This window comes from Furipterus horrens, unplaced genomic scaffold, assembly GCF_987537825.1.
Source record: "Furipterus horrens unplaced genomic scaffold, mFurHor1.1.pri manual_scaffold_11, whole genome shotgun sequence".
Lineage (NCBI taxonomy): Eukaryota > Metazoa > Chordata > Mammalia > Chiroptera > Furipteridae > Furipterus > Furipterus horrens.
In genome coordinates this window covers 55,114,416-55,141,913 of record NW_028327181.1, presented here as the reverse complement: position 1 = coordinate 55,141,913, position 27,498 = coordinate 55,114,416, and the positions used below count along the sequence as shown (strand labels likewise).

The window sequence follows — 27,498 nt, the reverse complement described above, 5'->3', positions numbered from 1 at the left end:
TGTGCCCTGACTGTGAATTGAACCAGGACACTTGGCTCGCAGGCCGATGCTCAATCCACTGAGCCACAGGAGCCAGGGACATTACCACACTCTTTAAGCTGCATCATCTCTTTCTTGTGTTATTACAATAGCTTCCTGCTTCTACCTTCTCAACAAGGGAACTGATATGTTTTAAAAAATAAATCACAAGTCAGACAGTATCGCTCCTCTGCCCCATTCCTCTCCCTGTGACTTTGATCTTACTTAGAGTAAAAGCCAGCAGTTGCCTATATGACTACAAGGTCTGGCTCTGCTACTGGGACCTTCACTTTTTATTACATACTCCCCCCTCTTGCTCACTTTTCTCCAGTGACGATTCCTTGTCAGTCCTCAGCTGTGCCAAATGTGCTGTCATCTCACAACCTGTCCTCTTTTCTCTGCTTGGAGTAGTTTGCTTTTTTATTGTTTGTTTTTGGTTATCAATATGCTGTGTGTTTTTTTTAAACCAGCTTTAATGAGATGTGATTCACATACCATACAATTCATCCATTTCAAATGTACGATGCAGTGCTTTTTAGTCTTATGTGTAGAGCTGTGCACCCATCACCACGATCAGTTTTAGGACATTTTCATCCCTTCAAAAAGAATCTGTAGCCCTGGCTGGTGTGGCCCAGTTGGTTGGGCTTTGTCCTACAGACTGAAAGGTCCTGAGTTCGATTCTCAGGATGCATGCCTGGGTTGCGGGTTAGGCCCCTAGTTGGGGCATGTGCAGGAGGCAGTCAATTGATGTTTCTCTTTCTCATCGATGTTTCTCTTCCTCTCCTCCCTCCCTCCCCCTCTTTCTAGAATCAATGAAGTAATTTTTTTTTAAAGGAAACTACCCATTGGTCACCTCCCATTACTTCCACTGCCTCCCTGTCCTTCAGACCTAGGCAACCGCTAATCTACTTTTTGTCTCTATAGATTTGCGTACTTTTACCATTTCATGTAAATGAGTCATACAATGTGTATGGCCTTTTGGGTCTGGCTTTTTTCACTTAGCATAATTTTTTAAAAGTATATTTTATTCATTATGTTGGTACAGTTGTCCCAATTTCTTTTCCCTTTGTTTCCCTTTGCCCAGTAACCCCCTTCCCTCCAGGAATCCCACTCCCCTTAGTTCATGACCATGGGTGGTGCATATAGGTTTTTTGGCTTCACCCTTTCCTATATTATTCTTAACTTTCCCCTGTCTATTTTGTACCAACTAATCATGCTTCTTAATCCCTGCACCATTTCCCCATTTCTCCCCCTTCCCCCTCCCAGCTGAGAACCCTCCAAATGATCCCCAAACCTATGGTTCTATTCCTAATCTGGTTGTTTGCTTAGTTTTTGTTTTTATTTTTTTTGGTTCTGTTGTTGATAGTTGAGTTTCTCGTCATTTAAATGTTATAGTTTTGATCCTCTTTTTCTTCTTCTTTTAAAGAAGTCCCTTTAACATTTCATATAATAATGGCTTGGTGATAATGAACTCCTTTAGGTTTACCTTGTCTGAGAAGCACTTTATCTGCCTTTTCATTCTAAATGATAGTTTTGCTGGATAGATTAATCTTGGTTGTAGGTCCTTGCTTTTCATCACATTGAATACTTCTCGCCAGTCCCTTCTTGCCTGCAAAGTTTCTTTTGAGAAATCAGCTGATAGTCTCATAGGCACCTGCACCCCTTTGTAGGTAACTCTCTGCTTTTCTCTTGCTGCTTTTAAGATTCTCTCTTTAAGCCCTGGCTGCTGTGGCTCAGTGAATTGAGCATCAGCCTGCGAACCAGTCAGGGCACATGCCTGGGTTGCATACCAGGTCCCCAGTTGGAGGCATGTGAGGGGCAACCACACATTGATATTTCTCTCCCTCTCTTTCTCCTTTCCCCTCTTTAAAAACAAATAAAATAAAATATATATATTTAAAAAAAGATTCTTTATCTTGAACCTTTGGTATTTTAATTATGTGTCTTGGTGTGGTCCTCTTTGGGTCTAGCGTTTGGGACTGTGCATCCTGGACTTGTACGTCTATTTCCTTTGCCAAATTTTGGAAGTTTTCCATTATTTTTTCATACAAGTTTTCAATTTCTTGCTCTTCCTCTTCTCCTCCTAGCACCCATATGATTCGATGTTGGCACGTTTAAAGTTGTCCCAGAGATTCCTAAGCCTCTCCTCATTTTTTTCAATTCTTGTTTCCTCATTCTGTACTGTTTTTCCCTTCCTTATGTTCCAAATCATTGATTTGAACCCTGGTTTCCTTCCCTTCACCATTGGTTTTGTGTGAATGTTCCTTCATTTCACTTATCTTAGCCTTTACTTCTTCCTTTATGCGTTTGCCGTATTCAAGCATATCTTTCAAGTTTGTGAGCATCTTTGTCACAAGTGTTTTGGAACTCTATGTCTGTTAGGTTGGCTATCTCCTTGTTACTTAGTTCTTCCTCTTTTGAACCATATTTCTGTATCCTCATCTTGACAGGCTCCTGTGTTTGCCTCTGTGTCTTAGGTAAAACTGTTACACCTGTTAAATTTTAAGGGGCAGAGCCTTATGTATTCGTCAGTATGGGGCGACATGTTTCACCATGTTGTGGCGCTTTGTGTGGGGGAAGGGTGCTTGCTCAGCACTCATCCTTTTTCCAGACACTTCTTCTGCTTCCTGTATGGGACTGGCGCCTCTCTAGTTGTTGCCCTGTCCGTGGTTCCCAGAGTGTGTGGATCTGCAGATGTTCTAGGACCATGGGGACCTCTAAACAAGTGGACTCTGCTGAGAGACCGGCAGTTTCTTCCTCTGCCTCAGCCCCCACTGGTTTTCATAGTCAGAAGCAATGAGGCTTTATTTTTTCCAGCTTTGGGACTATGAGCTGCGCCATCTGGTCTGGTGCTGGGAGCACTCCCCAGGTGTCCCTCCCAACTTTTTTAATGTGTGACTGTGCTTTCCACTGGCTGGCCACAGCTGCTGTCACCCTGCAGCTGCCACCTCCACACCACATCCTCTCTGCCCCGGTCCCACCCCTCCTACCTGTCTGGATGTGTATTTCTTCTTTATATCTTTGTTTGTTGGACTTCCATGCAGCTCGATTTTCTTGAACTTCTGGTTGTTTTTAGTTTTGAGGTTGTTGCGGTGGGAGATGCAGTGTGTCTATCTATGCCTCCACCTTGGCTGGAGTGTCCAGCATAATGTTATAAGGTTCATCCATGTCTCAGAACATCATTCCTTTTTATGTCTGAATAATAACCCATTGTATGGATGTACTACATATGGATGCATTCATCAGTTGATATGCCCATTTTTTGCTATTATGAATAATGCTGCTATGAATGTTCCTGTACAAGTTCTTTCAAGAACATATATTTTCATTTCTTTTGCATATACAGTATTCCCTCACTTATCACAGGTATTACGTACTAGACGCCCCCCGCAATAGGTGAAAATCTGTGTAGTAGGAACGTTACATTTATTTTAATATTTGTGTATGTTTTAAGGCTTTATAAACCCTTCCCACACACAAACCATTCCCAGTCCCTTATTAACCTTTCCCACTCCCTTACTAACCTTTTCCACACTTTTATAAACACTACTTATGTTCTTAAACATATTCTACACTCTTAAACCTACGTAACTTTAACAACATACGTATAGAGTACCGCAAAATCCTGCAATATAGCGAAAAATCCGCGATAAATAATTAAATATAATATTTTAAAAAATCCCATGATACAGTGAGGCCACAATAAATGAACTGTGATATAGAGAGGGACTACTGTACTTCGGGTGGAATTACTAGGTCATATGGATGACTCTATAACTCTTAAAAAAAATTATTTTTGTTACTCATTTTAGAGAGAAAGCAAGGGTGGGAGAGGGAGAGAGATATCAATTTGTTGTTCCTCTTATTTATGCATATGCATTCATTGGCTGATTTTTGTGTGTGTTCTGACCATGGATCAAAACACAGCCTTGACATATTGGAATGATACTCTGACCAACTGAGCTACCTGGCCAAGGCTCTATGTATAACCTTTTGAAGACTGCTAGACCGTTTTCCAAAGTGGCTGCATCTTTTTACATTCTTCTCAACAGTGTGTGAGGGTATCAGTGTTTCTTGCCTTCACTCTCCTTTCGGTCTGTTCAAATGGCCTGTTTAGAGAGAGCTTTTGTGGCCAATCTACATAAAATATTTTCTCCCCTATTCCAGCCTTTCCTTCCCTTTCTTAATCTACTGTATTCTTTCCTATGGCACTTAGCACCATCCAACTTACTGTTTATTATTTGGTCATTTGTTTATTTTATGTCTTTTCTAATTAGAATATAAGGTCGTCATCCCCCCTCAGCATCTAAAACAATGTCTCACATGAAATAGTTGTTAAATAAATACATATTGTATAAGTGAACATTTCCCTTTAATTCCTTGTTCTCTCTCTTCTCCTTCTGGCACCCCCATGAAGCAGATGTTGGTTTCCTTGATGTTGTCCCAGAGGCCCCTTAAATTAACCTTGTTTTTTTGGATTCTTTTTTCTTTTTGCTGCTCTGATTGTTTTTTTCTATCTTCCAAATTGGCAAATTGCTTGTTTGATCCTCTGCGTCATCTAATCTACTGTTGATTCTCTCTAATGTGTGGGTTTTTTTTTTTTTTTTTCATTTCAGTTACTGTATTCTTCATTTCTGAATGGTTCATTTTTATGTTTTCCGTTGCTTTGTTAAAGTTCTCACTGAGTTCATTGAGCAGCCTTATAACCAGTGTTTTGAACTGTGCATCTGGTAGATTGCTTGTCTCCATTTTGTTTAGTTTTTTGTTTGGAATTTTGTTCTGTTCTTTCATTTGGGGCATGTTTTTTGTCTCTTCATTCCGGCTGCTTCTCTGTTGTTTCTCTGTCTCCCCATCTTAGTAAAATGGCCTTAATGTAATAGGTGTCTTGTGGGGCCCAGCCCTGGTTACCTGAGCTGGGTGCTCCAGATGTGTCCCTAGTGTGGGTTGTGTGTTCCTTTCCATAGTCAGCCTTGATTGCTGTTAGCATGTCAGTGGGATGGATTGATCCTCAGGCTGACGGGTTGTGGGGACTGACTGTGACTATAGCAGAGGAGCTGTTGTGCATAGGTTGACCCTGTGGAGCAGGATTTGCTTTATTGGGGCTCTGGTGCCTGTCAAGTCTGCCTTTTGAGTATGTCATTTCTAGAGGTGGCTGGGTGGTGCTCTGGTGTGGTCTGAAGCTGGTTACCAGGTATGTGGTTTTGGGTTCTCTTGGGGGGTGCAGGCCAAGGTCAGCTGCCACTTGTGCCCTGCTGGGGCCACCGGGTATGAGCTACAAAGTGATCTGCAGATTGCCACTTGCACTGGGTTTGGAGGTGGCTGGGAGAGGCTAAGCTGTGAACTGCCTCTAGTGCTATTCTTGGGGATGCTTAGCCAGATCGGGCACATTGAGGCCAGGTGCTGCTTACTTGGATTTGTGGACCTTTGCAGGATTTTAGGCAAGTTCAGAGCATGAGCCTAGACAGCCTGTTTGTATGGAAAAGCCACTGGAAGCCACTTGGGTGGGTTGGCAAGTTGGGTGGGGCAAAATCAGGGAATTACCAGGGTGGGGTGAACAGTGTTAGCCAGGTTGATGCAGACTTAGATGTGGTGCCCACCTGCACCTGCAGGGAGAGGGCTCAGCAAAGGAACAATGGCTTCTACCAGCACTTCTCTCTGGAAGAAGGCTGCCCCCTCAGCCCTTGTCCCAAGCCAGATCAGTTTTTCCCTGTACATCCCTGGCACCTTTCCAGCTGCTGCCCCAGTGCTGGAGCTCAGAGTGAGTGAGTTTGAATAAGTCTGTGCACGGGCCCTTTAAGAGGAACACCTGGGACTCCACAGCCCTCCGTCTCACTCAGCCACTATCTCTGCTGGTTTTCGAAGCCAGAAGTTATGGGGACTTCTCTTCTCGACGTTGGGACTGGAGAGCCTGGTGTGGTGCTGGGACCCCTCGCTCCTGAGGGGGAACCGCCGCAGCTGAGATACCCTCCTGATTTTTAACCCCCACAGGTGGGTGTGGGACCAGCCTGTTCCACATCTCTGCGCCTCCTGCCAGTCTCGATCTGGCTTCCGTATATCCTTAGCTGTAGGACTTCTGTTCCGCTAGATTTCAGGCTGTTCTCAGTGATGATTGTTCTGTAGTTTAGCTGTAATTTTGACGTGGTTATGGGAGAAGGTGAGTACATTTACCTACTTTGCCATCTTGACCAGAAGCCTCCCTTGGCATTCTTAACAGCTCCGAAGAAGCCAGGGATGGGAGGAGGGAATTTGGGTGTGAAGGAGGGACGGCAATTGATGAGTTCAGTGTCCTTTCAGCAAGCATTTGTGAATTTCTCCTCTGTGCTAGGTGCTGCTCAGGGACACATAGGCAAAGCAGACCTGCCTTTGAGGTCTGGAAGCTGGGATGAGCTGGGCTGTCCTCTGCGTAGCACTCACGTGTTGGGTGGAAAGAGGGAGAAGGGGTCAAGCAAGACGGGACTTGAGGAAACCTGTGGAACAGGCTGCTGTGTGTGTCACCTGCTGAAAAAAGGACAAAGGCCGAAGGCCTCTAGAGGAATGGTCTTTTTTCCTCAAAGGAGGTGTGACATCAGAAAAGATTTCATAGGTCCTGGGACAGGGAAGGGCTTAGAGAAATTCTGCATCGTTAGCATCCTATTCCTGACTCACTTCGTGTTTTCTTTCTTCTAGAGCCTTTCAGCTGTTGGGGCCTTGGTGGGTCTCAGTAATGCACGTCTTGGTTCTATCAAAACTCGGTAAGTCTTTAACCTTGTTTTTTCCTCCAGGGGGATGTTTCCTTAGGAAGTGAGCTATACATCTATCACTCATTGTCACCACCCCATGGATTCAAGAGATTTCTCCATTCCCAAGAGGCTGGGGCATGTCATTCTTTTCATGACCTCACTTGAGTTGAATATCACCTATTCCAGCTTCCAAGTTTCTTATGCCCCCACCTGGGATGATCCCTCTTCCCTTCTTCCCCTGCTGCCCGCACCTCACTCCAAGTGTAAGTATTCAGGAGTTAGAAACCCTAGTGACCTGGAGGTGAAGTCTTGCTGTAGTCCAGTGAGAGCAGAAGAGCAGTAAATAGCTTTCTCTGAAGTCTAGCCTCCGCCTCCATGTTATCACTCGCTTCTTTCTCGTAAGGTTTGAGGGCCTCTGTCTGCTGTCCTTGCTGGTGGGGGAGAGCTCTACAGAGATGTTCCAGCAGCACTGTGTCTCCTGGCTTCGGAGCATTCAGCAGGTCTTGCAGGTAAGGATCCAGCTGCTGCACCCACCCCGCCCCTCCTCCAGCCGTTCCTTGTTCTCCGTTCTGGACGTGGTTATAGTCTTTGTGGCTTGGACATTTCATTCTGAGGACAGAATAATTGAAGCAGTTTTCTGATAGTAGGGGGATAAGCTTCAAATGGAAATCCTTTGCAACTTTTTGATATTTTTATCTACTAGGTTAATTTTAATTCATCTGACTTTTCACATACCAGAACTTCCGACTCTTTCACTTCCTCATTAGCTTTTTTTTTTTCCCCTTAAGATTTTATTTATTTATTTTTAGAGAGAAGGGAAGGGAGGAAGATGGAAAGAAACAGCAATTGGTTGCCTCTCGCACACCCCCAACTGGGGACTCATCCTGCAACCCAGGCATGTGCCCTGACTGGGAATCGAACTGGCAACCCTTTGGTTTGCAGGATGATGCCCAACACACTGAGCCACACCAGTCAGGACCCTCATTAGCTTTTCTAATGAGTGACATCTCTAAAGCGCATTTTTCCAGGTGTTTGATTTTTTTCTTGCCTAATCTTTTCTCTGCTTTTCTTTTTTCTCCTTTCTCTTTTAACATTTTGATTATTTCCCCCTGCTTTTACATTCTTGGTGGCATCACTATTTAGTTCTTCGACTCTCATCTTCTGAGCACATGTGGCAGGCTGTGTGCTAAGCTCTGGGGAGACAGTGGTGAGATGGACTTGGACCCTGTTTTCATTCATGGTGCTTAGAGCCTAGCTCAGGGGATGGAAAACTTTCTATGAAGTAAATGCTTATAGATAGTGAATCTTTTAGGTTATTATGAATCACGTTTGGTTTCTGTTGCATGTTGTTTTTTTCTGTTAGTTTCCCAACCCTTTAAAAATGTAAAAATCATTCTTAGCTTGTGGGCCATGGAAAAGCAGGCACCCCAGATCATACTTTGCTGATTCCTGTTGTAGTGGAAGAGACTTTAACTGACTAATAGACAGAGGATTGTGACATGCTAAACTGAGGGAGGTGCTGTGGATGTAAAGGAGACGGCCCCCCTGCGAGCTTACAACCAGGGGAGCTGGCCCAGGCTGAGTGGTGGCGATCAGGGCAGCGATTCCGAGAGGCTGCTTCTGAGCCGGTGATGAGGGGTAAATGGGGCCAGGAAAGTGTTCTAAGTGGGCACAAGCCCCGAGGCAGGATGGCTTTGGCCCATTCGAGGGCTTGTAAGCCAGCTGCTGTGCCTGGGGCTGATGACATGGGACTGGGGAGGTAAGAAGGTAGGGACCAAGCCATGTATGGTGGTGTAGGTGTGTTAGGAGCCTGGTTTTTATTTTTGGCACGGGAACCTCAGGAAGGTTTTAAGTAGGGCTGAGGAAGAGGTGGCGGTGTGGTGGCATGACCAGGTTTCCATTTGAAAAGAGCACTCTGCTGTGGGCGAGGGGTCGCAGGGCGTGGGGAAGCAACAGGGAGAAAAGTAGGACAGCTGTAATAGAAAAACAAACAAACAAAAAGTTTTAGTGGGGGGAAAAATAAAAAAATTAAAAAAAAGAAAATAGCACTCTGGCTGCTCTGTGAGAAGGAATTAGAAAGGAGGCAGAATGGAAGCAGAAAGACCATGTAGAAGGCTGTTAAGTAACCTAGGAGAACATTCACAGTAGCTTGGACCAGGTTGATATTGGCAGAAATCACAAGTAGATGAGTTCAAGAGAGATTGAGAGGCACAGTGGACAGGTCCTGGGGAGGGGGTAGGGCCAGGGAGAGGATGTGACCGGGAGAACTTCTAGATTTCAGGACATTAGAAGACAGCCAGGTTCAGAGGTGAGAGGTGAGTATGGCCTGGGAATAAAGTAGAAGGCTCCTTAATAAGCACCCCCCTGATCTGGTGTGGGTGGGTGGGGTGCCTCAGTCAGTATGTTTTACAAAGCGGAGAAGTGTTCAGCATTTAGATGGCAGTTGGAGGTGAGGAAGAAAACAAGGTGATCCAAGGTATGTCCTTGCACGGATTGGATTTTAAGCCACTCCACACTTACCGGTCAGGTAGAGAATGATGAGCTTACTAAGGAAAATGAGACAGCAGCAGCAGGATGACACCCAGGAGTGTGTTTGGGTGGGATCCAGGGGAAGCTCCTTCTGTTTGTGCCCCTCTGAGGCAGAACAAGATGAGGACTGAAAATTGTTGATCAGATTTAGCAACTCAGTGGCTCTAAGACTGTAGTCTTTAGAGTGATTTTGCTGCAGCGGCCTGTACCAAAGCCAGAGTGCCTGGAATGAGAAGTGAGTGGGAAAAGGAGTGGAAGCAGGGAAGGTAGGCAGTCCTTTCAAAATATTCAATATCTGACTCAGAGGGAGAGAAATAGCTGAGGGTGGGTGAGTGAAGTACAGACTAAGGAAGGATTTTAAGAAGGGGAAAGATGAGCATGTATAAACGTCAGTGGGAAGAACCCATTTAAGAGGGACTGGTTAGTAATCCAAGGGAGAGGGAGCAGTCAAGAGTTGTAGTGTTCAAGTGCTCTTAAAGAAGGGAGGAAGCCCTGGCTGCTGTGGCTCAGTGGATTGAGCGTCGGCCTGCGAGCCAAGTGTCGCTGGTTCGATTCCCAGTCAGGGCATATGACTAGGTTGCATGTCAGGTCCCCAGCTGGGGGTGCAAGTGAGAGGCAACCACACAGGGATGTTTCTCTCCCTGTCTTTCTCCTTTCCCCTCTCTCTAAAAATAAATAAACAAACGAACAAATAAATAATTTTTTTAAAAAAAGAAGGGAAGGGCAGTCTCTGAAGCACAGTGGAAGGATTATCTTGAACAGGAAGGGACCTAATTCCTCTAGCGTGACAAGAAGTAGGGCGAGGATGAAGATGGAGTTTTCAGGTTTGATAGTAGGAAGCTGAGGGGGTGCCCATCTTTGTTCAGTTTCCTCTGTGAAGTTGCAGGTTAGGTTCTACAGAGGCAACAGTGGTGGGAGGAGGTTTGGGTAGCAAGGGAGTGACCCGGAGAGGAGTGCAGCGGGCTTACGGGCCAGTGCTGGGGGCCCATTTGTAGTTGGTAGGCCCACCTATTCTTACTTTCTTAACAAGTGTTTTTGTCTCTAACACATGACCTTCTCTGGTCTAGTAGGAGATAGGTGCTGAATGCTTTTTCCTGAGATACATGTTAATTTTCTAGGGAAGTCCTTCTAAATCCAAACCATTTTTCCCCATGAGTCCCAGGGTAGGCCTGAGCCAGCTTGGAGAGATGGGGCTGAGACACTTTTTTTTCAGCTTGAGCGTATTGTTCTCCATTTCGTCCTAGGGAAGTTTAGAGTGAGAGAATCAAGGTCTCAAGATCTTCCAGTTAGGTCTTTAAGGTGTGGCTTTGTTACTCCACCCCCCAAATTCCTAGGACCCCAAATACACCTAATACGAAAATGTAAACACATGTCCTTTCTGTAGACAAATATGTTACTTTTGGATGCTCCGTATCTCCAATGCATTCTATTCCCAGTGGATCTGTTGGTAATGTCATTAACCGTGGTGTTTCTCGGAAGCCCCACATTGGCCAAGGTTGGAAGCATGGAATGTTGTTGCTTTTTAGTCCCAGGACCCGCCCCCCACAATGGATTTGGCTGTGGCTGTACTGAGGGACCTGCTCCGGTATGCAGCCCAACTTCCTACTCTCTTCCGGGACATCTCCATAAACCACCTCCCGGGCCTTCTCACCTCCCTGCTGGGCCTCAGACCAGAGGTGAGTCACCTCCCCGTCCCTCCACCCCGTGGCCCCTTACAGTGCCTCCCTAACTCAGACCCCTTGGATTAAGGAATGTGATGGGAAATGAGTGGGGAATAGGATCAAAGAAATGAGAAGAAGGAAGGGCCAAGAAAAAGCATGTGGAGGAGGGACCTTGAGGGGCTGTGGGGTTGAGATGGCGTCTGTGGGGGCACTGGGCTCTCACCTCTTCCTTCCTTTGTTTTTCCCACAGTGTGAGCTCTCAGCACTGGAGGGAATGAAGGCGTGTATGACCTATTTTCCTCGGGCTTGCGGGTCTCTCAAAGTAAGTATTTATGGAAATTCCTCTTCCCACCAAATAAGACTTGTTAGCTATCATACCTCAGATTCCATTGCTGAGAATTCTAAGCATCTCCCTTTTTGTTTTTTTAAGAGAGGGGAAAGGAGGGAGAAAGAGAGGGAAGGAATCATCAGTTGCTTCTCATACATGCCCCGACCAGGGACTGAGCCCTGCAGCTTAGGCCTGTGCTCTGACTGGGAATCAAACCCATGACCTTCTGCTTTGTGGGATGATGCTCTAGCCATCTGAGCCAGGCTGGTCAGGGTTAAGCACTTGTCTTCTTTTCTTTTTTTAAGTGTATTTTATTTTTTATTTTAGTAAAAGGCGAAAGATTTATTCATTTTGAAAAGAAACCAGAGCATAAGTGTATTTTATTGATTATGCTATTACAGTTGTCCGATGTTTTTCCTCTTTGTCCCCCTCGGCCTGGGACCCCCCCCTTCCCTCCAACAATCACCCCCTCCCTTAGTTCATCTCCATGGGTCATGCATATAAGTTCTTTGGCTTCTCCATTTCCTATACTGTGCTTTACATCCCCCTGTTTAATTTGTACCTACCAGTTATGGTTCTTCCTTTTCTTTTTTTTAAGTATATTTTATTGATTATGTTGTTACAGTAGTCCCAATTTCTTTTCCCTTTGCTCCCCTCTGCCCAGTATCCCCCTTCCCTTTAGCAATCCCACCTCCCTTAGTTCATGTCCATGGACCATGCATATAAGTTCTTTGGCTTCACCCTTTCCTATATTATTGTTAACTCCCCTTCTGTATTTTGTACCAACCAATTATGCTTCTTAATCCCTGCACCATTTCCCCATTTCTCCCCCTCCCCCCTCATAGCTGATAACCCTCCAAATGATCCCCATACCTATGATTCTGTTCCTATTCTGGTTTGGTTAGTTGGATTTTGTTTTTATTTTTTAGATTCTGTGGTTGATAGTTTTGAGTTTGTTGTCATTTTAGTGCCCATAGTTTTGATCTTCTTTTTCTTAAGTAAGTCCCTTTGACACTTCATATAATAATGGCTTGGTGATAATGAACTTCTTTAGGTTTACCTTGTCTGGGAAGCACTTCGTCTGCCCTTTCATTCCAAATGATAGCTTTGCTGGATAGAGTAATCTTGATTGTAGGTCCTTGCTTTCCATCACATTGAATACTTGTTACCAGTCCCTTCTTGCCTGCAAAGAAATCAGCTGACAGTCTTATAGGCACCCTTTTGTAGGTAACGCTCTGCTTTTCTTTTGCTGCTTTTAAGATTCTCCCTTTATCTTGAACCTTTGGCATTTTAATTATGTCTTGGTGTGGTCCTCTTTGGGTTTAGCTTTTTTGGGACTCTGTGCTTCCTGGACTTGTATGTCTATTTCCTTCACCAACTTTGGGAAGTATTCCTTCATTATTTTTTCAAATAAGTTTTCAATTTCTTGTTCTTCCTCTTCTCCTTCTGGCACCCTTATGTTTTGGATGTTGGTATGTTTAAAGTTGTCCCAGAGGTTCCTAAGCCTCTCCTTGTTTTTTTCCATTCTTGTTTCTTCATTCTGTACTGGTTGACTGTTTTTATCTTCCTTATGTTCCAAATCATTGATTTGAACCCTGGTTTCCTTTCCTTCACCTTTGGTTTCATGTGGATTTTCCTTCGTTTCACTTACACCCGCCTTCATTTCTTCCCTTCTGCATTTGCTGTACTCAAGCATATCTGTGAAGTCTGTGAGTACCTTTATCACCAGTGTTTTGAACTCTGTGTCTGTTAGGTTGGCCATCTCCTCATCTGTTAGGTTGTCCATCTCCTCATTGCTTAGTTCTCCCACCAGAGCCTTGATCTGCTCCCTCTTTTGGGCCATACTTCTCTGCCTCCTCAACTTGACAGCCTCCTGTGTTTGGCTCTGTGTCTTAGGTAGAGCTGTTGCGCCTGTTACTTTGTAAGGGGCAGAGCCTTTGGTATTCATCAGTGCTGGGTGACCTTGTGCTGTATTTGGGGGTGAGGTTCAGAGAGGAAACAATGCTGCTTGCTCAGCACACTCCCTCTTTCCAATCACTTCATCAGCTTCTGGCTTCCTGTATGCGACTGGCTCCCCTCTGGCTGTTGCCCTGGTGTTGATTCTCAGAATAGGTGGGTTTGCATATGTTCTAAGACCGTGCAGGTTCTTTAAACAGACTCTCCTGAGCAATTGTTGTTTCTTCCACTGCCCCAACCCCCACTGGTTTTTATAGCCAGAAGTCTTTAGGCTTTATTTTCCTCGTGCTGGAACCATGGGTTGTGTGGTCTGGCCTGGGCCTGGATTCACTGAGTCCACTGCATGTGAATGTGGGACTGCCCTGTTCCACTGGCCACTGCCACTGCCTTACCGCCTCACCATCGCCAAACCACGCCCTCTTGGCCGCTGCTCCTTGTCTCCGCCCCTCCTACCCGTCTGGACGAATACGGCTTCTTTAAATTCTTGCTTGTCGGGCTATCATACTGTTCGATTTTCTGGGAATTCTGGGTGATTTTTGTTTTGAGGTTAGTTGTGATCCTTCTTGTGGTTGTGCAAGGAGGCGAAGCGTGTCTGCTGTTACTCCCATCTTGACTGGAAGTCCCAAGCACCTGTCTTTTGATTGTTGTATCATTGATGTCTACGGCTATAATTATACCACTTTATAGCCCTATACATGTGTAGATGAAGAAATTGAAATTAAATAACTTGCCTTAAATCAATAGATATGGGGAACTATATCTGATGCCAAATCCCAGGCTCTTAACCATGAGCCCTTCCTCTTTCTGCCCTCTGTACCTCTAGAGTACCCTGCCTCTTTTTCTACCATTCAATCTTACTTTGTCCCTGAAGCTCTTGTAATTTCCTCCAGGAAGCCTTCCTGATATATTACTTCCTTGTAACAACTTCTCCAACACATCTCCTTATGTTCTTGACTAAACTCCCTTTGTTACTTCCCCATCTTTTGCTCCAAGCTGTCATGACCTTTACAAGATGGCCGTACAGCAGAGCCTCATTAGGTTGAACAGGTAAGGTGTACATGGGTGAGTCGCGAGAGGTCAGTGAATGAGTTGGCTTTGTTTTCCAGGACCTACATTAACAACATCTATTGTTTACAGTATAATCAATGCCAACTAGTACCTCAGAATAAATTGGTGATCTCCTGTAGATTAAATGTTCTCTCTTGCTTTGTTATACTCATCATTGTTTGACAAACCACTGGACACCCCCTTACTCAAAGGGAAGCACAAATCTGCATAGAGAACTGGAACTAGCGCCAAATTGATAATTTTTTTGTATAACCAGTGTGGTTAACTCTATCAGTATTATCAGTTAAGGTGGAGTTTGCCATTCCAATTATCTTGAAAGTAAGATCACATGGTTCTATGACCAAATCAAGGGAGTAGAAGAAAGGGTAAGGGAACTGGTATTAGGTACCCAGAGTGTGCCAGGCCTTTTGCCGAGTGTCTGAGATGTGTCATCTTGTTGTATCAGTAGAGCAGTTGTGTGGAGTTGGTGTCCCCAAACTCACCAGGAAACAGGCCCGCAGGTGTGTAACTAACTTAACCCAAGGTTTTGTATGTGGTAGTTGTAAAACCAGTGGGAGCCAGATCTGTTTGCCCTTAAAGCCTGTGTTTTTTTCCCACTTAATCAAATTCCCTGAAGCTTTTAAGAATATAGACAGGATTGGCAGATAGGCTTCAACACTAACGCCAGCCCTTACCAGCTGTTAGTGGCTTGAGAAGGGTTGTGAGCCCCTCTCGGAGCTCCGTGGGCATCCTTGCTGGGACGGGGGTGGGGTCTGCAGCGGCTTCAGCAGCTGGTTGCTGGCAGTATTGGAAATGTCCCTGAGCAGATGATACTCCTCAGAGAACGTGGAGCTGGGGTTCTGATTCTTTGTTTTCACGTGAATGCTACTAATGGCCGGTCATAGAATCTTTGAGTAGGCAGAGCAAAACTTTGGTCAGAAAGGCATTTGGAGTAACTCATGGGTTTTACTAAGTTTAGTAAAAACTGCTTTTCTTCTAAAACGTTCTGTAAGTTAACTTACCAAATTACACAGGCTAGGTAGATCTTTGTCCCTGACCCCTCACAGGTCAAAGTCTGTGAGGTGTGATGGTGATTCTCCTCTGTTTGGGGTTATCTGTATCTACATGTGTCCCTCCATGAAAGTGGGGGGAGAAACGAGTGTTACCTGTAGGGAGACGAGAATTCCAAGTGTGTCCTCTGCTGCTGCCTCTTCCTTTTCATTGTGAGTGGTCAGGAGAATTCTTCTATAGCTTATGGCTTTCCGTCAGACGTGTAGTTTTGAATTTGTGGCCTGCATTTTGAGTATTCTTTCCAAACTGACAAAACTTTCATATGTAGTTAACAGGGTATGTGTGCCTTTATTTCTTTAAGAATGGAGTGTCATGTGAAGAACTCACTGTTGAAGATTTTTGTCTTTGTTGCCAACATGTCAGATAAGAATCTGTTTTGTACAAAGGCCCCAGGGGCAGTTTGTACTTAGAAAACCTCGCAGCCCAGTGCTTAGGACACCAAGAATCAAGTTCTGGAATGTTTATCTGTCCTTTGTCTCATCCGCCAGGGCGGGTGCAATGTGAAAGCTTAGGATCACTCCTCCCGAGTGACGAAACTCCAGCATTCTGAGTCTGTGAAGTCACTGTGGAAGCTTTGCTTCTCTTCGCCAAATTGATTAGTAATTCCTTGGAGGGAGTGGGAAGGCCAACCTCACTTTTGAGAGATACCCTGGATGGGCATATGCGCTTGTATTTCCAGCAAAACGCTCCCAGGGAGCCATTGCTTTAGTTTGCTTTGTGGGTCCCCTGGGGCAGACCTGTGGTCAGAGCCATGTCCCTGTACTCTGCTTTATTTCAGTCACATCAGCAGACTTCTTTTGGCCTCAGCCCAGCTTTTGGAGTCTCAGGAGAAGTGTGAGCTGTAAGTTGGCCGAAAGGGCTGAGTCCCGCTAAAGTTGGGGCTTTGGCAGCTCTCTAAGAAACCTTATCCTTGGAGAAGCTGGTGAGTTAGGAGACATGTGGATGGTTACTGTATTTGGGTTGAAGTGTTCTGAGTCCTGCCACATCAGATGTGAAAGTGCTCTCTAAGTCCCGAGGGAAATGCTTCCTGGTCTCCTTTTATTCTGGCATCAGCTATAACAGTACTTGCGTCATGGTCAGTAGAATCCTGAAGTGTAATGTGGGTAGTTAAATGGTCCCCGCCCCAGGGTAAGTGGGAGAGAGTCCTTGGGTTGGCTCTGAACCGCACACTGAAGGGCTTTTGCGTCTGCTTTGCTCCTGTAAGTCCCCTGTCTTGTGTCTGGTGCCACTGCTGATCTCTGCAGGCTTGTGTGTGATGCCCTGTCCTCCCTTCCCCCAAAGTCCGTCCTTTCTAGGATGGGATTAAGGCCTCAGCCTGCTTATCTGTAGCATCTTCTGGGTTTGTAGCTTTCCTCAGTGTTTCCCCTTGCTGATCTCATGGGGATTCTCCCCTTCTTTTAGCCCAGCCCAGTGCTGCCCTCCCTGGCCCTGCCGCCCAGCATCAGTCCCTCTGGACCATCCCTCTGCCCTCACCTTGGTACAGGGCCAGTGCAGGGTCCCCAGTGTTGTTTTCCATAGACTTGTCTGCTGACTAACTCGCATGCCACTAAAGGTGGAAATCCCCTCTCATTCCTTTCTGTAGGTCCACGTCAGTGTTCTTAACTCCTTTTATGCCATGGACCCCGCCTCAGAATGTTTCTTAAAGATTTGTATTTATTTATTTTTTAGAGGGAGGGAAATGGAGGGAGAAAGAGAGGGAGAGAAACATTGATGTGTGGTTGCCTCTTGCGTGCCCCTAGCTGAGGATCTGGCCCGGCTCGCAACCCAGGAATGTGCCCTGACTGGGAATCGAACCAGCGACCTTTTAGTTCACAGGCTGATTGATGCTCAACCCACTGAGCTACACCAGCTGGGGCTCAGAATGCTTTTAAATTCATAAAATAAATACATAGAATTTTAAGGGAAACTGGTTCTGTTGAAGTATATACAATATTTTAAAAAATTGTGATAGAGTAGTACATGCTTTTTCATTAATGTGTCAAACAACAAGATCTAGCAGCAGGTCTCTTAACTACTGAATTTGAAATTAGTCATACATGTAAACATTTCAGGATACATGTTAAGAATTATAATATGAAATGAAAACAACTAATTTCTATTGGTGACAGCCAGAGGTACTGCTAATATTTACTGTGGCTTTTTATAATTGAAAGAAACACTGCCTTTTATTTACAGGTTAGTGAAAATGATGTAACTCCCCCCTACCCCCATGCGTTACACGGGCCCCTTTGATTCTACCCCCAAATAAATTGTGGCCCCGGTTGAACAGCCCTCTGCCAGTACCTTCACATAGCAGGCTGAGCGAATGTTTGCTGCCTCACAGGTCACTGCTCTGAGATGTGCTGTCTCAGCTCTTCTCCAGAGGCCTTCCCTTCTCTCTTGACCTTGACCTGCCCTCACACCTCTGGTTAGTGCCTCAGCTCCCAGCTTGGACCCTCGCTTCTTGTCTAAGCTGGTAGGGAGTTGAGTGTGGGGGTGGGGGTAGCTGCCTTTCAGTACTCTGCGTCCTTTTGGCGTGAGGGAAAATTGGCAGCAGGGAGCCCAGTGTCTGTGGGGCAAAGGCCAGACCCTTTCCCGACCAAGCAGCGAGGCTGAGGAAGGAGCTGACATCCAGGATGTCTTTCTACCACGGGAGCGTGTCTGCCCCCAGGCGTGATGCCCTGTGAGGGCTTTGCTCCCTGTGTCTGCAGGAAAGAAAAAGGCTAGGGCTTAGATTCTGCTGCTGGGGATGAACAGGGTGAATGTGTCTGGCCCTTGGCATTGACTCATCAGCTTTTTCCTCTTTTCCACAACACAGGGCAAGCTGGCCTCATTTTTCCTGTCCCGGGTGGATGCCTCGAGCCCTCAGCTCCAGCAGGTAAAGGAAAAGGAGGGAGATGAGCTGGAGCTTCTCTTATCCCCATTCTTTGCATTTCTCCTTGTTCCTGCTTGGTCCACGTTCACACTTCCCTCCCTGTTAACATACTCAAGAGGCACAGGCATGACTTCTGCCTCCGTGTTTCCATCTGTGTCCGTCTGCTCCATTGCCCCTTTTCAGTGTCCCCTAAGGGCTCTGTGTGAACTCCATTTTTCTTGGCATTGGTGGCACTGGGGGATTCCGGCTGGCCTGGAGGCCCGTCTGACCGCGCTTCTGACCTTTCTTCTGCAGTTGGCGTGCGAGTGTTACTCCCGGCTGCCCTCCCTGGGGGCTGGCTTTTCCCAGGGCTTGAAGCACACCGAGAGCTGGGAGCAGGAGCTGCACAGCCTGCTGGCCTCCCTGCACAGCCTGCTCGGGGCTCTTTATGAGGGAGCAGAACCAGGTAGGGACCATGGCTGGTAGTCAGTGGCAGAGTGGTTGGGGAACATGGCAGGAGAGAACCAGGAGGGTGGCCCAGAGGGGTGGGACAGTTGATTTCTAGCAGAATGGTGGGTCATCCCCCAAAAATGAAAAGGGAGGCGTGGCAAAAAGCCCTGGAGTGTGATGGTGTCCGGGTGTGTCCAGCTCCTATGCAGTATGAAGGCCTTGGAGTGGAGATGCTGTTCTCCCCCTCAGAAGATGGTGATGCCCACAGCCTCCTCCGGCTTCGGCAGAAGTTTTCTGGGCTGGCCTGCTGCCTGGGGCTCCTGCTCAGGTGAGTGAGTGAGGGTTGGAGGGAGCGTGGGCCCTGGTGCGGGGGCTGGCATGGGGGTGTCTTCCACATCATGAGGAAGGAGATTGAGGGCAGGTGTGGAAACACTCTGGGAACCTGTGCTGAGGGTCTCCCTGCTCTTGATTCTATTTAGGTCTGAATTTGGGGCCCCTGTGTCCATCCCTGTGCAGGAAGTCCTGGATGTCATCTGCCGGACCCTCAGCATCAGTGCCAAGAACATTGTAAGTGGCGTTTATCGTCCATTCATAGTCCTTTCTCAGGACCCAGGGCAACAAGGAAAGCGGTACGGGATCTGCAGGTCCCCGGACAGTTGTCCTGGGCAACCAGTGCCGTTATTCCTTGTGCTTCTTCCGGCACACCTAGTGCGGGGACACCAGCAGCACCTGCCTCTAGGGGAGGGCAAACTTGAGGGCCAGCTGAGTCATTGCTGGGAGGTTCAGCCATTGCTCCTCTCATCCTCCTTCAGGGTTTGTTTTGTAGGGTGGGATTTGGTCTTGTTGGGAGAGCACACACCTGCTCTGCCTCCAGTGCTCACTCCGTCTCACTTTCTCCCCGCCTCCTTTTGCCACCCGTCCCCTGCAGAGTTTGCTTGGAGATGGTCCCCTGCGGTTGCTGCTGCTGCCCTCTATCCATCTTGAAGCCTTGGACCTGCTCTCTGCGCTCATCCTCGCGTGAGTGGGGCTAGGCGGAGTGTGATGGAGGGACTGGGACGTGCTGGGAATGGAGGTCACTGTTGTGTCTTCGCCCCCAGGTGTGGAGGTCGGCTCTTGCGCTTTGGGGTCCTGATCAGCCGCCTGCTTCCCCAGGTCCTCAGTGCCTGGAGCATTGGGAGAGATACTCTTTCTCTAGGCCAGGAGAAGCCTTACAGGTGACTGTCCAGGGCGGGGATAAAGAGGAGGGGGTGGGTGAAGTGATGCAGGTGGACTGGGGGTTCCAAGGGGCTGGGAGTACTGAGGGAGGAGAAGCAGCATCTGGCATGTTGGCTTCCCTTTGAAAAGCTGCCCTCTGCTCACGTCACAGCGCCATGCGGACCAAGGTATACTCTGTGTTAGAGCTGTGGGTGCAGGTGTGCGGTGCCTCGGCAGGAATGCTTCAGGGAGGAGCCTCAGGAGAGGCCCTGCTTACCCACCTGCTCAGTGACATCTCTCCCCCAGCCGATGCCCTGAAGGTGAGGCCTCTGCTCGCCTCTCCCATGCCAGGACTCTCACCCTCCACCCCTTGTCCGAATGAGCCTCCCCACCCAGCAGTCTCCTGACCGTCCTACCTTCCTGTGAGCCTATGAACGTGATTTTTATTTTCCTCCACCACCAGCTGCGCAGTCCCCGGGGGAGCCCTGATGGGGGCCTGCAGACAGGGAAGCCCAGTGCCCCCAAGAAGCTAAAGCTGGACATGGGGGAGGCTGCGGCCCCTCCCAGCCACCGGAAAGGGGACAGCAACGCCAACAGCGATGTGTGTGCAGCTGCACTGAGAGGTGGGTGAGGCCTGTGCCCTGCACCTTCAGGGCGCTGGGCTGGCCCCGGCTACAGCCCATACGAGTTGTTGAAGGAGAGGGTGCAGCAAAATGCAGAAGCAGCTAAAACCCTGCAGACGGGATCCAAGGAGCAGAAGCAGCCCCGCAGCAACCAGGGCTGCAGGCAGAATCCTGGATCCTGCTGTCAGGTGGGCTTTGGTCATTTACACTGCCCCAGGGTGTCACCTACCTGGTTTGCACATGCCCGGCATGGTTGTGGCAAGGCGGAAATCCCTGCCCTGTGCAGTTTACATTCTCTTCAGGCAGGCTGCTCAGTGGGGTTTCCTGCTTCCAACAGTCGCCGATGTGGATGCGAAAGTACAATTACTGTGAAGTTACTGGGTAACTTGCATTTGGGTCCTCTATACCAGCAATTCACTGCCCGCCACCCCACCCCATGTCAAGAGGAGAGCCAGTGCTCCTCAAATGTATAAATGCACACTTATAATGGACCGCCAGTATCAACAGCCCTGTTTAGTATGATGACCCCCATTTCATAGTGGAGGAAGCAGACTGAGAGCCGCTAAGTGACGTGCCCATGTCAGGGCCAGCAGGGCGCGCCCCTGAACCACGTGCTGCGGAAGCGCTGCTCTGAGTCCCTTAGCAGCCTCTGCGCCGCCACTCTTCCTCCCCAGGCCTCAGCCGGACCATCCTCATGTGCGGGCCTCTCATCAAGGAGGAAACGCACAGGGTTAGTGCAGCCTGGTCCCCAGGGAGGTTGGGGTCGGGTGGGGGTCGTGCCCCCAGAGGGGGTGCATTCCAGCTTGGGAGGAGGCCCTGGAGAAGGGTTGGGTCGTCTCGGTGGGGTCTCTAGTTGTGCCTGTGTCCTTTCCAGAAACTGCACGATCTGGTCCTTCCGCTGGCCATGAGTGTCCAGCAGGGCGAGGTCCTAGGCAGCTCCCCATATGCCAGCTCCTGCTGCCGCCGTGAACTTTACCGCCTGCTGCTGGCTCTGCTGCTGGCGCCTTCTCCTCGCTGCCCTCCTCCTCTTGCGTGTGCCCTGCAAGCCTTCTCCCTCGGCCAGAGAGAAGACAGCCTGGAGGTAACTGCTGCCTGGGGCCAAGTCCGCCTTCTCGGTTTCAGGGTTCTCTTATTCCTGATGCCGGGGGGCTCTCTGGTGCCGTGAAACCCTGTGTTCCTGAGACTGGCACTTGCTTTTTCTTCCTTCCTCAGGTCTCTTCTTTCTGCTCAGAAGCCCTGGTGACCTGTGCTGCTCTGACCCACCCCCGGGTTCCTCCCCTGCAGTCCATGGGCCCCACGTGCCCCCCACCTGCTCCAGTTCCTCCTCCTGAGGCCCCATCTCCCTTCAGGGCCCCACCCTTCCATCCCCCAGGCCCCATGCCCTCAGCGGGCACCATGCCCTCAGCTGGCCCCGTGCCCCCAGCAGGCCCAATGCCCCCAGCACGCCCTGGACCTCCAGCCACAGCCAACCACTTAGGTCTCTCTGTGCCAGGCCTGGTGTCTGTACCCCCCCGGCTCCTTCCTGGCCCTGAGAACCACCGGGCAGGCTCAAACGAGGACCCCATCCTTGCCCCTAGTGGCACTCCACCCCCTGTACCCCCAGATGAAACCTTTGGGGGTAGAGTGCCCAGGCCAGCCTTTGTCCACTATGACAAGGAGGAGGCGTCCGATGTGGAGATCTCCTTGGAAAGTGACTCTGACGACAGCGTGGTGATTGTGCCCGAGGGGCTGCCGCCCCTGCCACTGCCCCCCCCCTCGGGTGCCACCCCACCCCCTGTTGCCCCAGCTGGGCCACCACCAGCCTCCCCTCCTCTGCCTGCCAAGGAGGAGCCTGAAGAGCTTCCTGCAGCCCCGGGACCTCTCCCTCCACCACCACCCCCTCCGCTTCCGGGCCCGGTGACACTCCAGCCACCCCAGTTGGTCCCTGAAGGAACTCCTGGTGGGGGAGGACCCCCAGCCCTGGAAGAAGATTTGACAGTTATTAATATCAACAGCAGTGATGAGGAGGAGGAGGAAGAGGAAGAGGAAGAAGAGGAAGAAGAGGAGGAGGAGGAGGAAGATTTCGAGGAAGAAGAAGAGGATGAGGAAGAGTATTTTGAAGAAGAAGAGGATGAAGAGTTTGAGGAGGAATTTGAAGAAGAGGAAGGTGAGTTAGAGGAAGAAGAAGAGGAGGACGAGGAGGAGGAGGAAGAGTTAGAAGAGGTGGAAGAGTTGGAGTTTGGCCCAGCAGGAGAGACAGAAGAAGGAGGACCTCCACCCGCCAGCCTGCCTCCAGCTTTGCCCCCCACCGAGTCCCCCAAGGTGCAGCCGGAGCCAGAGCCGGAGGCTGGGCTGCTGTTAGAAGTGGAGGAGCCAGGGGCCAGGGAGGAGCCTGGGGCCGAGATCGCACCCACACTGGCCCCTGAGGTGCTCCCCTCCCAGGAGGAGCTGGAGAGAGAAGCGGGGAGTCCCCCAGCAGGGCCTCCTCAGGAGCTTGTTGAAGAGGAACCCTGTGCTCCCCCAACCCTGCTGGAAGAGGGGACTGAGGATGGTGGTGATGAGGTCCCACCCCCACCAGAGACGACTGCAGCAGAAGAAACGGAGCCGGAGCCAGAACCAGAGGTGGAGACCCCCGCTCTGCAGGAAAAGGTGAGTGGGCAGGTTGGGGGCGCAGCTCTGGGGGGAGGCTGGGCGGGGAGAAGATGTTGCAGCTGCCATGTTAGGGAAGAGGTTTATCCCCAGTGTGACCCACTTCAGTGTATGTGTGGGAGGTGGTCTTGAACCTTGTGTCTTTGTCCCTAAAAGGAGCAGGATGACACAGCTGCCATGCTGGCTGACTTCATTGATTGTCCCCCTGATGACGAGAAGCAACCACCGCCTGTCACAGAGCCTGATTCCTAGTTCTCTCCTCCGCCCCACTCACTTCCAATAAAGTTATGTACTTGGATATTGGCTGCTGCTTCTGCCTTTTGCCACAACTGTGCCCCCAGCCAGAAACCCCATGGTCTGCGGGGCTTTTCAAGATATCCGGACTGTTCTTCAAGTGTCTCCGTAGCTGTCGTCGTCTCCACTGTCAATAGGAGGAACCATTGACTTAAGGAGTTTAGTCATTGAATTCTGTGACATTTGAACCTCGGGCCTACAAATGAAAGGGGCGTCCATAGTGCGTATGGGGCGGGGCGGGGGGGGGGCTCTATTCTGGGGCTGGTCCTTCCAGTGACAGCATCCCAACGGCTTCCTGGCAGGAATTTGCCAAGCTCACCCCAGGCCTTCCTACCCATTTTTGAGACTTGGACATTTCCCAGCCAGTGTCTGATCCCTTTAAGCAGTTCTATTCACTCTAGGCCTTGCTGGGATGCACGTGTGCGCATGAACCTAGTGGTGTGTACTGGAGAGGGTATCGAGGTCTGTGGGCTTGAGGTAAATGCTCCTGATTCTTCGCTCAGTTCTTGAAGGATGAACATAAGTAAAGGACCTGGGAACTGCAGCGGAGGGAATAACTTCCCAACTGCATGATCCTGAGGGGCCTCTGAGGAGTGACATTTGAGCTAATTTTGGGGAATGTAAGGGTTTTAAAAAATTTTCCCCCAACTTGTTATTTTCAAGAATTTCAAACATGCAGAAAAGTTGGAAGAATTGTACAGTATAATACCTTTGCCTAGATTCATCAATTGTTAACATTTTCTCATGTTAACTTTTACCTCTGTAATGTCTGTATCTCCATATAGACATGTATTTATATGTACATAAATCTGTAATCAATACATATTTATATGTACATACATTTCCTTTTTTGTGGGGTCATGTGTAAAGTACCTTGCACCTCTGACTTCTTCAACATTATCTCCTAAGGTTAAGGACATTTTTCTGCGTAATGACAAACCACCATCAGACCTAAGAAAAGTCACAGTGATAAAATACCATGTGTGCTGTATTGTGATACTCAAGTTTCCTATTTATCTAAAATGTCTTTGATAGCTGTTTTCTTCCTCTGATGTAAGTTCAAGAGTGTTTTTTCCTAGGTGCAAAGGGCCACTGGAGGCTTTGGGGTCACGGCAGAGATGGGTGCAGCAAGGTGATAGCTCCTGCAATAGCGATTTTTCAAAAATGTAAAGGACCTGAACTCTGGCAGCTGTAGGTAAAGGTGACATTGGTCCCGAGGAAGAGGCTAGAACAGTAAGTTTAACGTTTGAATGGTACTGTGAACAGATAACATTCACGTAGTTCAGAGCACAAGAGGTACAAAGTGTTCCTTGGAGAGTTCGCCGCGTTCTCCCGTCACCTGGAGCAGCCAGTGATGGGCTTTTACTTCTCCCAGAGGTGACACGTGCACACAGAAGCAGTTATGTGTAAAACTCCTTCCCTTCGTTTTCCTCACAAGTGACAGTATATTATCACTCATTATAAATCACTTAATTTCACTAAGTCATGGCATTTATTTCACAAATATTGTTGGGTACTAGGCACTGTCTTCTCATACGTAGTTAAACAATGATTGGCGCACAGGAGGCTGCAGGTGGGGGAGGGAGGGGGTGATGGGCACCCTTTACCCTGTTTCCCCCAGTGGTTACATCTGGTGTGATTATCGTACAATATGAAAACCAGGAATTTGGTGTCTCTACGGCGATAGGCACTTGTTTTACAAGAAATAGAGTCGTGAGTGAAACAAAAACCCCTGCTCTGCCCCCAGTGGGGTTTAAATTCTCTCATGGTGTGTGGGGTAGACAGTAAGTACGATGGATGTTAGATGTTAGTGCAGTGGGGAAGCGGGGACATTGGTTTGTGCGGGTGTGTGTCAACGTTTTGAAGAATTTCAAATCTTACGAAAAGTTGAACACCCACATTTCTACCATATTACTCCATTTGTGTGTGTGTGTGTGTGTGCAATTTTAAGTAGGACGGTCTGGCTGAGAAGGTGACAGACAGTGAATAGAGACCAGGAGGAGTTGAGGGAGAGCAGTGTGGGCTTCTGGGGGGAGGGTTTTCCAGGCAGAGGGTGCCAGCGAGGAGGAGGGTCAGAAGCAGGGGCACTTTGGGGTGTTGAAAGCAAGCAGGGAGGCCAGTGGGGTTGCAAAGGGGAAGCAGCCAGAGGGACAGGCTGTGAGTAGGAATGAGGAGGCGGTGATGCAGGGCCTCGGGCTTCTGCTCAGTGCGGGAGGAAAGCACTGGGGGGATTTGAGCATAGACTTGGCACCGTGTGGTTTATGTCCGAATAGGACCTGACTGCTCGTGGGAACTAGATGAAGGCGAGTAACTGGTCGCTGAGACACCAGTTAGGAGGCTCGAGCCAGGAGAGGCGCTGGCTTGGGCCAAGCAGGGGTTGGGAAAGTGGCTGGGTTCCAGATAATTCTCTTTTCTAGATAATTTTTAAAGTCAGATGGCAGAATTTGCAGATTATTCCATACAGTGCTTCTTCATTCTTTTAAAAATACAACTGTCTATGCCCTGGCTGGGATGGCTCAGTGGATTGAGCCCCGGCCCATGCCTGGGTTGCAGGCCAGGTCCCCGGGTGGGGGCATGCGAGAGGCAGCCAACTGATGTTTCTCACACATGTTCTCTCCCTCTTGCTCCCTCCATTCCCCTCTCTCTCAAAATAAGTTTTAAAAATCTTAAAAAAATAAAATATAGCTGTCCAGAATTTCACTATACCATAGTTTATTTAACCAGTCCCGGAACAATTTGATTAATCCCCTACCTTTTGCTGCCAAAAAACAAGTGAATGTGTACATGTCTATGGATAACATGGACACATGTCATTTTGCACATAAGTGTGTAGGATAGATTCCTAGGAGTAGAACTGCTGAGTCTTTTCTTGGATGTTGTACCAGTTTTTGCCCCACCAGGAGTAGGAGTGTTTCCTCAAACTACTGCCAATGTATGTTAACAAACTGCCATCTTTGCCAATATGTTAGATGGAAAACGGCACATCAGTGTATTTTCATTTAGAGCTTGAGCTCTTCATATGTTTAAGACCTCTGAATTTCCTTTTCTATGAAATGTCCTTATGCTTTTGCTCATTCAGTTATTTCCTTGTTCCATAGCTTTTTATATATTAGGAAAATTTGCCCTTGTCTATAAATGTGTTGCATTTTTTGACAGTCTGCTTTTGACTGCTAGTAGTAGGTTTTGCCATGTTGAAATTTTTTATTTTTATTATATTTATTTATCAGTCTTTTTAAAGCCCTGGGTTTTGAGAAATCGTTTTAAAAAGCCCGTTGGAAGCTGGTGTGGCAGCGCTGCGATGTTTTGTAGTGAGGACCTCGCACAAAGCTGGCCCCGGAGGTGGTGAAACGGAAGATGTGTGAGGATGCGGTTTCCTCCACACGGAACTCCCTCATCTCTGTGGCCCTGCTGCCGGTCACTCCTTTTGTCTTAAAGAAATTGGACAGCATTGGACATCACATGTGAATGCATGATCTGAAGAACCCGGTTACAGTTTCTACTCTGTAAGTCAATCTGCAAATGAAGAGACCCAGAAAGGTGTAAGAGACTTTGATTGAATGGACATAACACTTCTGCTTGTTAAGAACAAGTCTGGTCATGGTCACTGACCTTCATAACTAAAATAGAAAACTATTTGGGAAGTATGAAAAGACATTTCTTATACCTGTGATATTCAGCCTCCATGAATGTTGGTATAATTGTAAATAATGTCAAATTCCATTTTCTAGCAAGTATTAATTATATAAGAGAATTATATCTGCAGTAAAAAAAAAAACAAAAAACCCTCACCATTCTGAGATTGTGAGAAGGCGCTAACATTTTTTTCTAGTATTTTTATGGTGCCATACTTTTATTATACTAATTCTTTCATGGTTTTAGTTTTTACATTTATATCTTTCATCCATTTGGAACTTAACCTAGTGTAAAGCATGAGGTACAGGTCCAACTTCACTGTTTTATCTAAATGTCATTTATTAAGCAACCCATCTTTCTCTGATTTGAAATGCCACCTTTATTATATCCTAAATTCCTCTATGTACTTGGATCTATTTATTGACCTTTTGTTCTATTCCACTGATCTGCCTGTGTATACTTACGTATTGTGGTTTTATGATATATTCCAGTATCTGGTAGGAAGCATAGGCTA

The 27,498-nt window shown here is 47.9% G+C and overlaps 1 protein-coding gene across 1 annotated transcript in view; it reads left to right on the top strand.

The window, feature by feature from the left end:
- Nucleotides 1-23,355, top strand: part of PELP1 (proline, glutamate and leucine rich protein 1) — a 29,239-nt gene extending 5,884 nt beyond the window's left edge. The window contains exons 2-17 of the mRNA XM_090291559.1: nucleotides 6,685-6,749; nucleotides 7,141-7,246; nucleotides 10,793-10,942; nucleotides 11,178-11,249; nucleotides 18,127-18,186; nucleotides 18,478-18,628; nucleotides 18,811-18,940; nucleotides 19,092-19,179; nucleotides 19,541-19,629; nucleotides 19,710-19,826; nucleotides 19,979-20,126; nucleotides 20,270-20,429; nucleotides 21,104-21,159; nucleotides 21,304-21,510; nucleotides 21,642-23,057; nucleotides 23,214-23,355. Coding sequence (XP_090147685.1) covers nucleotides 6,685-6,749; nucleotides 7,141-7,246; nucleotides 10,793-10,942; nucleotides 11,178-11,249; nucleotides 18,127-18,186; nucleotides 18,478-18,628; nucleotides 18,811-18,940; nucleotides 19,092-19,179; nucleotides 19,541-19,629; nucleotides 19,710-19,826; nucleotides 19,979-20,126; nucleotides 20,270-20,429; nucleotides 21,104-21,159; nucleotides 21,304-21,510; nucleotides 21,642-23,057; nucleotides 23,214-23,309 — 3,111 coding nt within the window. The 3' untranslated portion in view covers nucleotides 23,310-23,355. The remainder of the gene's footprint in view (nucleotides 1-6,684; nucleotides 6,750-7,140; nucleotides 7,247-10,792; nucleotides 10,943-11,177; nucleotides 11,250-18,126; nucleotides 18,187-18,477; nucleotides 18,629-18,810; nucleotides 18,941-19,091; nucleotides 19,180-19,540; nucleotides 19,630-19,709; nucleotides 19,827-19,978; nucleotides 20,127-20,269; nucleotides 20,430-21,103; nucleotides 21,160-21,303; nucleotides 21,511-21,641; nucleotides 23,058-23,213) is intronic.
- Nucleotides 23,356-27,498: the final 4,143 nt, after the last annotated feature.